An 11,642-nucleotide genomic window follows, 5' to 3' on the forward strand; every position below is an offset into this window, starting at 1 on the left:
GGTTTCTATGAATGAGAGAGAGAGAGAGAGAGAGAGAGAGGGTGGGGGAGAGGAGAAGAGGAGAGATTGGAGGGATGTCATGTCCACAGATACATATATGGCCACCTAGCGAGCGTCTCACTGTGTGTGTGTGTGTGTGTGTGTTTGAGAGAGAGAGAGAGAGAGAGAGCGCAAGAAGAAGAAGAGAATTTTAACATCGTAGAAAACTATCCCAAGAGGCCATCCGACGAGGAGAGTTGAACTCAAGACGTGTTACTCAACAGAAGAAGAGAGACAGCCCGGGCACCATTCATATGATGATATTACAATAATATACCAAAGAAGGAAACCTGCAACCAGCGCCCTCAATATGCCTGCCGCTCGAATACCCGTAATTCTGCTCGTGGCAGCAGCAGTCCCCTTGGGAGCCCTCATCTGGCTCATCATCCTCTTCACCTTCCTCTTCCATCGACTGCTGCTGCTGCTCCCCATGCCCATGCGGCGCAGACTCATCAATATTAATGCTCCTCATCATCTTCATCATGAGGTCAGGGCCCATGACTCTCATCCTCATCCCACTCTGCAGCTCCTCGCCTTCAATATGCCCTCTGTGTTGTTTCACAGCCTGCCTCATCCTCATTGTCTTGAGCAATATGGCGATGGCTGTCCCACTTGTTCAATATGCCTCGACCCCCTCACACACTGCAGTCAGGTTCGGCGCCTTCCCTGCTGCAGCCATGTCTTCCACACCGGCTGCATTGATGCGTGGATCGTCATGCGCCAAACCTGCCCGCTCTGCAGAACCTTGGTCAATCTGGACAATTACAATTATATAAGCATGTGGAAGCCGTCTTGTGCTTAGAAATATAGTGGCGGACATACGGGCCGTTGATTATACACATACCTACTGTCAATCACACATGTTAAGAAGCGACTTCAGTCTTCATCACCTTACCATCAGCCTCTTTGTCATGTCGATCTGATTTGTAAGCTCCCCAACACTTAGAACGCGGGAGTGACGCTCAGGAATTAGTTCCAGACGGTAAGTAAACCTTTTCTATTTTGAAAGCAACATTTTTTAACTTTTCTCCCTCTCTCTTTGTCTCTCCCTTCGAAAGTCAATGCTTGAAAGTAGGTGATACGATCTTTGAAAAAGAAAAGAAGAGGGGAATCAAGGTGGATGCTCCTCGGGCAATCTCTGAGGAGACGATTTGAGTCTCTCTCTCTCTCTCTCTCTCTCTCTCTCTCTCTCCCTCCCTAGGTGATACGATCTTTAAAAAAGAAAAGAAGAGGCGAATCAAGGTGGATGCTCCTCGGGCAATCTGTGAGGAGACGATTTGAGTCGCGCGAAGAGAGAGAGAGAGAGAGAGAGCACAGAAAGTGCTTGATGAGCTTCGCGTCATCTCTTGGAGTCCATGGCAAGGGCGCGGAAGGCTGTGTTGTGAGCATGATATTTTTTTAAAAGAAAATATGGTTTCATGAAGCACAGGTTGATTGTAGCCTGAGTGGCTAGGTCAAAGCGCACAGAGCCAAGGGTGCACCCGCGTGAGTTCGAGGTCTCCTCCTATACTTTTTATGAGGCAAGGGCAATACGTCTATGATAACCTTGAGATGCAATGGAAGGAATCATAAGGAATCTCTCACAGAAACAAATATAATAAAAGTGCTTGTGCTTTGTTTAGATTCCATGCCAAGTATTTAGATTTTAGCACTCCCTTTTGGTGAGTCCAAGAGTTGGGTCACGCCTGTGTCAATGAGGGGAGTGGGGGGAATGGGATGCACAGAGTCGCACCCAACTTCCAATCAACGTAGAAAAGACCAGCACACATGCTTAGCTTTTATTGTCTCTCCTAACCCTACATTGAAGGAGGAAGCAACTCTCCCGTAACCCTCGCTTGAGCCCCCCTTTTTTCAAAGTAATAGTAAGATTACTGTCAGTGTTAGAATTTCTTGCAAAGCTTTTCGGAATTTCTAAGAATGGTAACAATTCTCCTCCCACTCCCCTTGGGTGCAACCTAGTTGTAAGAAATTCTAACCTAAATAAGAGGGCTCCGGCCCCATACACCCTCTAAAATCAACATTGAAGAGAAAGGCCCTTCTAAATGTGGAGGGTTCTTTAAGCATCTTCTTGCATTGTCACGGTATATGTGTTCGAAGGTGAGTCAGAAAGGCACGGGGTCTCTGGTTGTGAGAGGTGTGAGAGAGAGAAAATAACAGACACAAACAACTCCGGCAATCTCCGTAATTATCAATAAATTTAGTAAAACCTTGAGAATAACTTAATCATCAATAGCCAAGGCGGGTTAACGACCCGTCACTTGGATTAACTGATAACTAAGGAGTTTAAGCTCCTTGCAAAGACTAAGATTAACGAAGTTTAAGTCGATGATGGTGATGATTGAGAAATTTGAATTATCTGAGAAAATGAGTGCCGGCGGCGCTAACAAACGTCGACGATCATAGCGACCATGATTGTCGGCTATGGAATGCAAATTCAACCAAGAGCCATGCTTCAATGCTTAAGCTTGACATCTTCTTCATTTTCATTACTATGCTATTATGCTATGCTAAGCAAGAAGAGTGATGATAAGTGAGGAGCTATTTCTTTCTCCTATGAATGATTCTTCTTCCTCTTCCCTACCCTCATTCCCGGCTAGCTCTCTCCACCTTCGAAAGGTGTTTGAGGCCTTGGGACTGAGGCTTGGGATAGTTATTTTTTTTTGTAAATTTTATGTTATGCTTGTGATGCATGAAGCTTTCCATCTTTATAGCATCACCAAGGTCACAAAGAACACAAAGATTGTATTGTACCAAGTCTCTCTTGATGGGAGAGTCTACAATACAAACGCCTTTTGGAGGGGGGACCGGCTCCAAGTAAATTCGATCCTCAACTATTGTCATGTTCTCTAGTACTTTCTCTCTTACAAAAGTATTGTTCATGCCAGGTTAATTAAGTACTATGTTCATGTTGCTACCATCAATTAAGTTCACCCTCTATGTTCTCAAGGTGATCTCACAAAAATGCCCACTTTAATTCTCTTAATTCCGCTATTCTCAAAGTTCATATGCCATTTTCATTACATTTTTTCTAACACTGTGGTGCACCATGCTGGTTTACAACTGCAAGTACATCTAGTCGTTGGTGCAGTCCGATTCGGATTAGTCCACCATTTATACATTACACCATTTGGTGATATCTATACTATATAAAAGGGGAGGGATTCGGACCCCCCCCCCCCCCTCCCCCCAGCACATGGCACAATTTGCTTACTCCAACCAGTGTGGCTTGCAAACTCGACAACATGCACAGGTGCTCAAAGAGAGAAAGAGAGATACACTCCTACACGAGCGAGAGAGAGAGAGAGAGAGAGAGAGAGAGAGAGAGAGAGAGAGAGAGTATGAGATTGGCCCTTTTCCTAGAAGCAGCATCATAGGAGGAGAGAGAGAGAGAGTGAGAGAGAGAGAGAGAGAGAGAGAGAGAGAGTTGCTCCTATACGTCGTATAATGGTTTGATTGCAGCTTTCTTTTTGTGCCAATTTAAATGCTCGCGAGTTGAAGATTGTCCCTCCTCTTGGTGGCTCAGACTTCATGGACTCATGTCACTCCTCAGCTTGCATAGTGACGGTCCTGCACGCACCCTTTTGGGGTGCTCACTTGCAGACGACTCTCTCTCTCTCTCTCTCTCTCTCTCTCTCTCTCTCTCTCTCTCTCTCTATCGCTTCAATATTCATTTGCAACACCCAGTGTGTGTAGGTACAATCTTGGACACGTTTGTTTAGGTGGAATTTGAACTAAAAAGTCATTACATCTTGAATAACATATGAGCAAAAAAGACGCCATCATGTTGTGTACTGAAGTGGTATATCTACCCGCCATTCTTCCTTTTCACTGTGTGTCCTCGCTTTGTTGATTACTATCCTGCATTCAAACCAGTTGTTTCAAAGATATTTGTCGCAATGCTCCCATAATTATGCGCATCCTATTCTATTTCCCGTTTGTTTAGTATATTTGTCAAAGATTTGACCTGAATCTGATACCAAGGAAGTTACCTTTTAATAGAAACTATGTGATTAGTGTTTTGATGCAGTTTTTTTGAATCTGTTAGAAGTAAACATAACTTGCTCAGTCGTTGTAAATCATTGAATGCAGTAACTACGCATGAAGCATTATAAATGATGGGTAAGACCTGTGATACACACACTTTGTATGCTAATTGTGTAGGGTGATTGTTGGCTGCTTGTATGAAGGATACTTGGTGTCCTGGTAATGCGTCTTTTTTCCATGTTGTTTTCTTACTATATTCCCCAATGAAAGGTCTTTGTAGTATTATATTTGTGTTCAAATATGTAGAACCAAACTTGGTAAGAGTTGGTTTAATTGAAATGATATCCAATGGATATATAGTAAAGAGGTCCTCGGGGGACAAAGTTTTGTTGTGATTCATACATTGTGTAATATATGTGTCATCCACGAATAGTAGATCATCCATATACCGATTAAAATGTAGAAACGCTAAAAGCATGTCAAATTTTTTGAGTCTGGATAATTTTCTAACATACTCTAGCTCAAACCAAGCAAGGTATAGATTGCACCATAAAGGAGAACATGAATATCCCATTGGGATTCCTTTAGTTTGTTGGTATATATCCGATCTTAACTTTGAGAAGCAATTGTCCAACACAAAGATATTTAAGGCATCAAAGAATTCGAATGACCATTTTACTTTTGATTTCTTTTTTGTAAGGGTGATTTTTCTTCTAGATGGTTTAAAACCTTCATATCCGGCTTGACCCATGACTAATCTTTTAATGTTTCTCAAAGACTCCAACAGGCTATGCTTCCCATGGTGAGGAATTGCTTCATAACAAGCTTTAATATCATATGTATGCCATGGAATAAATTAGTTTAGAAAGGTTTATTAAAGCTTCATATTGGTTGTTAATGATCCAATACGCATTAGTATTAACCTTTGAGAATGTTTGTAGGTTTTTTTGAAAGTTCTCGGACGTATATTCAATAATTCTGGTAGATAAACTTTGTAAAAAATTAGTGATCATACTAGCCACACGAGAAAAAACACAATCATGGGCATCTGTTATCCATCAAAATTCCGATTTGTGAACTTTATAGCTACCCATAATGTAGGGAATGCCTCTATTAGGAGAAGGTATGACACTAAAATCCTTGCATCTTGAATTAATGAGAGAAACAATGGTGTTATTACATTCGTGTACATGCATGAATTTTGAAGAATTCAATCTGTTCTTTGCATGCAGTCTAATGATTCGTTTACAAATAGAGACCGGAGTTTGGGCTGATTTGTCCAAACCACATATAAAAATGTGTTTTTGGATAAATTCCAATTCGTCTAAGATATCATTTACCGTGAACCAAGGAGTTTGGTTATGCCTATAGTCTGGGAAGGTGGATTGGAAGGTTTTTTCTAATCTTTCTTCAATTAACTGAAAGTGAGATGGTGTATGATTCAGATTTATCAATTGGCATAATTTTGCCCACCCCTTCTTAAACTCGGCTTTCACTGAATGCAGATGTACGGGGACAAGGGGGATATGGTTAAGGCCTTTGGATACATTATCCCTTAAAATGTGGTGTCTAATGAAAGTTGTCTGAGTAATAAGAACATGCATACCAAGATGGCCAAAATCTTTCAAGAAGTTTTTAAACTGTTTCTGGGTATGGCACACACAAGGTTCATTCAGATCAAAAGTCACATCAAAAGTGTCAAATGGTTTATATAAATATTGGCCTATATTGTTCGTGTATTTCCATCCAAATTTTATGTAAAAGTGTTCAAGATTATTTTTTATTCCAATATCTTTTAAAAATTCCTCAAAAAAAGTGTGAGGGTGTACGAACTCCATAAATTTATTTGTGAAAGTTAGGTGAATAAACCGACGTCTACTTTTTTTACCTTGTTAAACCATTGTAAATCATTAGTTTTAGTTATTAAATGTTGTACCTTGTCATCTGTACTGTATTCTAACATTCTTGGAGTTTTGCCAAAGTCCTCAGATCCATGGTATTATTGAGGTTGTTTTGATGACGTATTTCTTAGTGTGCTAGCAATACACTTTAGTTGTTCCCTACTTCTCGAGGGTTTAAAAATAGTGCCGATGGTCAAACCAATTGGGTGATGTTGAAGTCGAGAGAGAAATGGAGTTCCTGGTGTATATAGTACTAAACCTTTTGCTGCATCAATCAAGTGTTCATGAATAGTGTAAAATACCATTGCAGCATGTCGAACTTCAATGGGAAAAGATGTTACCCATCCAATGAAAGCATACACTTGTGCGGTTCAGAGGAGTAAGGAAAGAACCTCGGGAGATTTTGAAACACAAACCAAAGGAGGTGGTCAAACCATATGATCGTTGATGGGCAATTTGAGCCAGGGTTCTTCTTACAAGTGCACTTGGTGAATGGTCTGTATGTGTTCCAACAATTCTTCAAGAACTTCCGAATGTCGTTTTCTTTCTCATTGAGTGATAGTCCCTTTGTACGGGCCAGCATGGAAGTGTTAGAGCACTTTTTATTGTCAATGTCTGACAGTTTTATCTGCTTTAGAGTAAAAGGCTTATCATGTGATAGTAGATGTTTTGATTGAAGTTCCGATGTCTTGCATTGTTCTACTACATCATGTGGTAGACTACAAAGAAGAGCTAAAGAATTAATAGTGAATGGAGCACATTGATTCAATATCTCAAAATCTCAGTGTTTGTTTTCGAGACAAACAACGTCAAGCTCAATCTGTCTGAAAGGGAGTAGTGGAATGACTTCAAAAAAGTGTCCGGGCATAGACCTTTCAATTTTTTGAAAAGAAGGGTCATCAGTTAGGCCTAGGGCTTCCTTTTCTTCTTGATCTAAGAGCTCCAGATTGAAAACAGGCTTCACAATCTCCTGAGATTGCTTAATTGCAAGAGGATGGATAGGGAGATTATAAATGAAATAAAGCTTATTAACTATGGAAGGTAGTGATGAGAAATAGAAGTCTAAATCTGAGCAGTCTTGAGCATCAATAAAGCATAGTGATAATAAAAAAGAGCTAAGTGCATTAATTAGTTGTGCAGGATCTTTTCTCGCAAGGGCTAAGTGTTTTAACCAATCATTAACCGAAGATGTTTTTAAAGCAGAAAGCTCTTGTTCTTGTATTGCCTTTTTCTCATAGTCGAGAATACTTTAATGAAAGCCCATCCCTTTGAAGCAAGAGAGCAAGTTTTGTGTACCAATCGGTGGGATATGAATCCTTTTATCTTCGGAGTATCCAAAACGTGTAAGAGATACAATCTAGCCAACCCGAAGGATGTTTTAAAAGACAATATTATATATAGTGTAAAATGCAGGTAAGTTCAATATATGGTAGATGTTCGACCAAGGAAAACTCGGGAAATAAAAAGAGAGATATTAAATTTGATATTCCCTCTTAGAGAACCATATATTGAAACTTCATCAAAATATACTAGAAAAGACATTAGAAAATAGATAGAAGACAAATTTCATATTTTTTTTCTTGGTACAACCGGTTCTGGTAGGAGAACAATTGAGCCTCAGAACCCATGAAAGAATAGACCTATACCTGTCTCACCATCCAACACAAGCAGCCAGTTAGAACATGGGCAACTTTGATGGGAAGACAGGTATCCAAATAGTCTATTCTGCTTGTTATTGTTGTCCCATAGCCCTAAACCTCTTTACTCTCCTTATATGCATTTTGAGGGAGTTTCTTCTTTGCTTCTCTATTGGGCATGTTTCATTTTTTAACGGTGTTTTCTACAATGGGTTTGTTGCGTAGATTTTTCTCTACCAAAGCTTGAGGTGGTACAATAGTTGTTTCTGGTTTGATGAGGAAAATAGATTTGCATCCTTCTAGAAAATTACATATGGCGGAGGGACGTGGCTTTCCATTGGATAAGTAACATCTCTTGCAAGTTTTAGGGCTGGCATCCTCAAAGGAAGGTATATCCCCCATAGTTGGGCTTCCGATAAAAAGCATCATACCCTGTATTACAATTTCATAAACCATATATTATCTATTAGTGGTCTATGCTTGATGATATATTCTCAGAGTAGCTGTAGAATGCTAAGCCTGAAAGCATCATTTTTTATATAGTGCTTATATGTGTATTTCTTTAAAAAACCTACCCCACCATTGGATTGAGTGAGAGCTTGAGAGGATAGAGAGAGAGAGAGAGAGAGAGAGAGAGAGAGAGAGAGAGAGATAAACCTTCATTTTGGGTCTATGTTGCCAAAGGGGGGGGGGGATTGTGCAGGTGAAGGGGTTGCAAGGAGGTGAAGGAGATTCTCTAAGTGCACAAAGAAGGGAAGGGTGAAATGCTTGCATTGCAGTGTTCACAGTCTCACCTATGTGCACATGACAAGGAGTGTGGGAATGCCATGCACGAGAAAACGGACACAGGGAGCACGAAGGAATCACAAAATATTCGCAGTGAAAATTCAAATAGAGCGAGTGCTGCAACTAGCGTTTGCAAAAAACCATTTTCCCAAACATACAAAATTCCTTTTCTTGAATTTTTCATAAGGAAAGTTTTAGAAACTATCTATCTATATCACCCCCCCTCCCCCTGCCACATGGCATTATCTCCTTGCCATGTGGCAAGTGTGCCCTGCAGTAGCAAGTCTAGACATTAGTGAGCGTGCAAACGAGAGAAAGCCGGTGTGACAGGCTTAGGTTGTGAGTGCGAACCACACACACACACACACACACACACACACAGTGTGCGAACACAAAGAGAGAGAAAACAGAGAGAGAGAGAGAGAGAGAGAAGAAGAAGAAGAAGAACACACATTGCCGTGCCATGTTCGAGAAAAATGTGTCTTAGCTTAATATCCTACCGTTTTCAATTTCAAAAAGGCTGGTTCAGGACAAGGGGAAAAGTGAAAATCCCATCCCAAAATAAAGAAAAGTAACCCAACTTTTTTGAATCTCCTCTTGGCAAATTCAAGCAAAGGAATTTTGTACGTTTGGAAAATTGATTTTTCCCGAATTCACACACACACAAACACACACACACACACACACACACAGAGATGTACGGGCCGGGACAATCGCACGACCTCATGCCCGAGCTACTGGGGTCAACCGTCACAGCGTCCTAGCAGGTTGTGAGGGGCGCCACCTATGGCGTGGTGAACCAGGGTAGGCCAACGAATCAGCGGCAACGAGCCAAGGTGCACGAACCGCACAGAGAGAGAGAGAGAGAGAGAGAGAGTCGTGTGTTGTGTCATAATAATCAATATCTAATTATCCTAAATGATTTTCTCATGTTAAACTGATCATTTAATATGGGGAAGTGCCAGAGGAGAAAAAGCTAGAAATTGGTTACGCTAGCAGACCGGCCACAGTAGGGATCCAAGGGGGGGGGGCATCTGTAAAAGATCCATGTGCAACAATGGGCTTAAAAGATCCTAAGGTTCAGCCCATCAAGACTTCCAAAATACTAAGGTTCCAAAATTCAAAGGTTGTGTCCAAAGGTCAAACATTGGGGGAATTGGAGACTTTGTGTGTGTCCCAAAAGACTTTATCAATCCCTACATAGGAGGGGGCAAACCTTGCAAGTAGGGGATGAGAGAGAAACACACACACACACAAGCTCCCTTTACACAAAGGGAATGAGGGACACATGTCAGCTCCCTAGCCCAGATGCCCACAAGGTGTACCCAATTCCTATTGGATGGCCTTGGAGGTGGACCAATGAGAATTAAGCTAGAGTAAATCTAGTTTAATTAATTTAAAAACACTTAATAAAAGAACCAATAATCTAGAAGACTATTGGACAGTCTCCTAAGGGGACCAATGAGCATTCAGCATCCCAATCGCTTGCCTGATTCCTATTGGCCAGGAGGCAAAGGGGTCCAATGAGAGTTTAGTTACGTTTATTAATTACCTAAATCTCTCACAAAAGGGGAAAGGGGGACACATGTCAGAAGGCTATCTTTTATACTGCTTAATTCCCATTGACTAGGCCTGGGGAGGTCCAATAGGACTGTAGCAAGAGCTAATTGGAAGGGGGGTCGACCAAGAGAGAGGGGGGGATGATTTTTGCAAGGCATTATCACTCACAAAATCCCATGGGTGAAGCAAAGAAGACTCTCTCTCCTTCTCAAGCTTTAATGGAAAGGTTACAACCTACTCCAAGCTTGTGAGAAGGGATGTCTACACCAACAACTCTTGGCTTTGTGATGCAAATCCAACCAAGAGCCAAGCTTCAATGCATGCTCATCTCCTCTGCCATGCTAATTACTAAGCTAAGTTGTGCTAATATGAGTGATTATGTGAGGAGATGTACATCTTTCTCGTAAGAATACTCCTTCGTCTTCTCAATCTACTCTCATACCCCGCTAGCTCTCACCATCTTTGAAGGTGTGTGAGGTCTTTGGTCTGAGACCGTGAGCGAATTGATGTTGTGTTTGATAAGTGTTTTGCTTAGTGCATGAAGTTTCCATCTTCATTGCACTAGCTAGTATTGAAGGAACACAAAGAATTGTATTTGTAAAATGTCTCTCTTGATGGGAGAAACCATAATACAAAGCCTTTTGGAGGGGGGACCGGCTCCATGCAAATCCGGTCCTCAACAGTTGTCAATTGCTTTATTTCTCTCTCTTTTCAAGTATTGTTCATGCTATCTAACTAGGTGTTATGCTTTTTGTTGCTCTCTCCACCCAAGCACTCTTTTTATTCTCATTAGGAAGCTATTCTAATGAAATGCTCACTATGTTCATGCTATTTTCCGCTACACACAAGTTCCTAGACCGTTAAATGTTACATTGGTATCACAGCACAAGGCTTCTCTTTTCTTGCTCAAGAAGGGAGGTCCTCAAGCTAGCTATAAATGGTTGGTATTATTAATTGCATGTGAGTAAGTAGAATAGGGATTTTTCAGCCTTGGAGTGCGCCTGCCTTTGTGCAGTTAACAGGGCATCACCATCGAGAGCTATGGTCTTAATAGTGGAGTCCTACAGGGCTTGCCTACGGCTTACCACTATTGAGCTATTAGAAGCTTGATAGGAGCCGGTGTTGTTTTGGTGTTGAACGACCCTCTCTTCTATTCCTTGAAATTAATGGTATTTGAGCCACGGGTACAGTAGCTTGAGTGATTTTTCTAAAGGGGTAAAGAGGAGTAGCAACTAGGGCTTGAAGTGCCAAAGTACACCTAAAACGTTTACACCCAAAAATTGTTAGAATGGCTGACAGTAGTAAAGAGAGTGAAATTAATGTTGATAACTTTGATTTTTCTAATGAGCAAGGCTATTAATGATGCCCGGATGCTTGTTAACTATCTTGTTTCTAGTCTTCAACAAGCCATGGGCAATCCATTCCTCCAAAGTGAAGTGCAACGGCAGCTTCATGCTCATGGGATTCTCCAAGCTCCCTACCATGACAATAGAACACCTAGGAAGCCTCCTTGCGAGACTTCCAAAAGAGTTCTCTCTCTGATTCGGGAAGAAGAAGAAGATCCCTATGAAGGGCTCAGAAATTTCCTCCTTGATGACACAACTCCTTTTCAAAGGAGAACTCAAGAGCCTCCACCGAAGGAACGAGAAAGAAGTGAGTCTCCCACCACCCTATGGACAAGTTGGAGTTTGGAGAGTAAAAGCAACAAATTTTTGCGGGCTTAACTAAAGAAATG

General features: G+C 41.3%; 1 protein-coding gene across 1 annotated transcript; it reads right to left on the reverse strand.

Annotated features, from left to right (window-relative positions):
* Positions 1-216: 216 nt before the first annotated feature.
* Positions 217-968, reverse strand: LOC147445668 (uncharacterized). Its single transcript, XM_086526088.1, has 2 exons — positions 884-968; positions 217-793 (listed from the first exon to the last, which is right to left on the reverse strand). Exon 2 carries the CDS (start codon positions 617-619, stop codon positions 290-292), a length of 330 nt encoding a protein of 109 aa, XP_086382214.1. The 5' UTR covers positions 620-793; positions 884-968; the 3' UTR covers positions 217-289.
* Positions 969-11,642: the final 10,674 nt, after the last annotated feature.

The sequence above is a fragment of the Adiantum capillus-veneris genome, chromosome 12 (genome assembly GCF_014529385.1).
Source record: "Adiantum capillus-veneris isolate H3 chromosome 12, ASM1452938v2, whole genome shotgun sequence".
Classification (NCBI taxonomy): Eukaryota; Viridiplantae; Streptophyta; class Polypodiopsida; order Polypodiales; family Pteridaceae; genus Adiantum; species Adiantum capillus-veneris.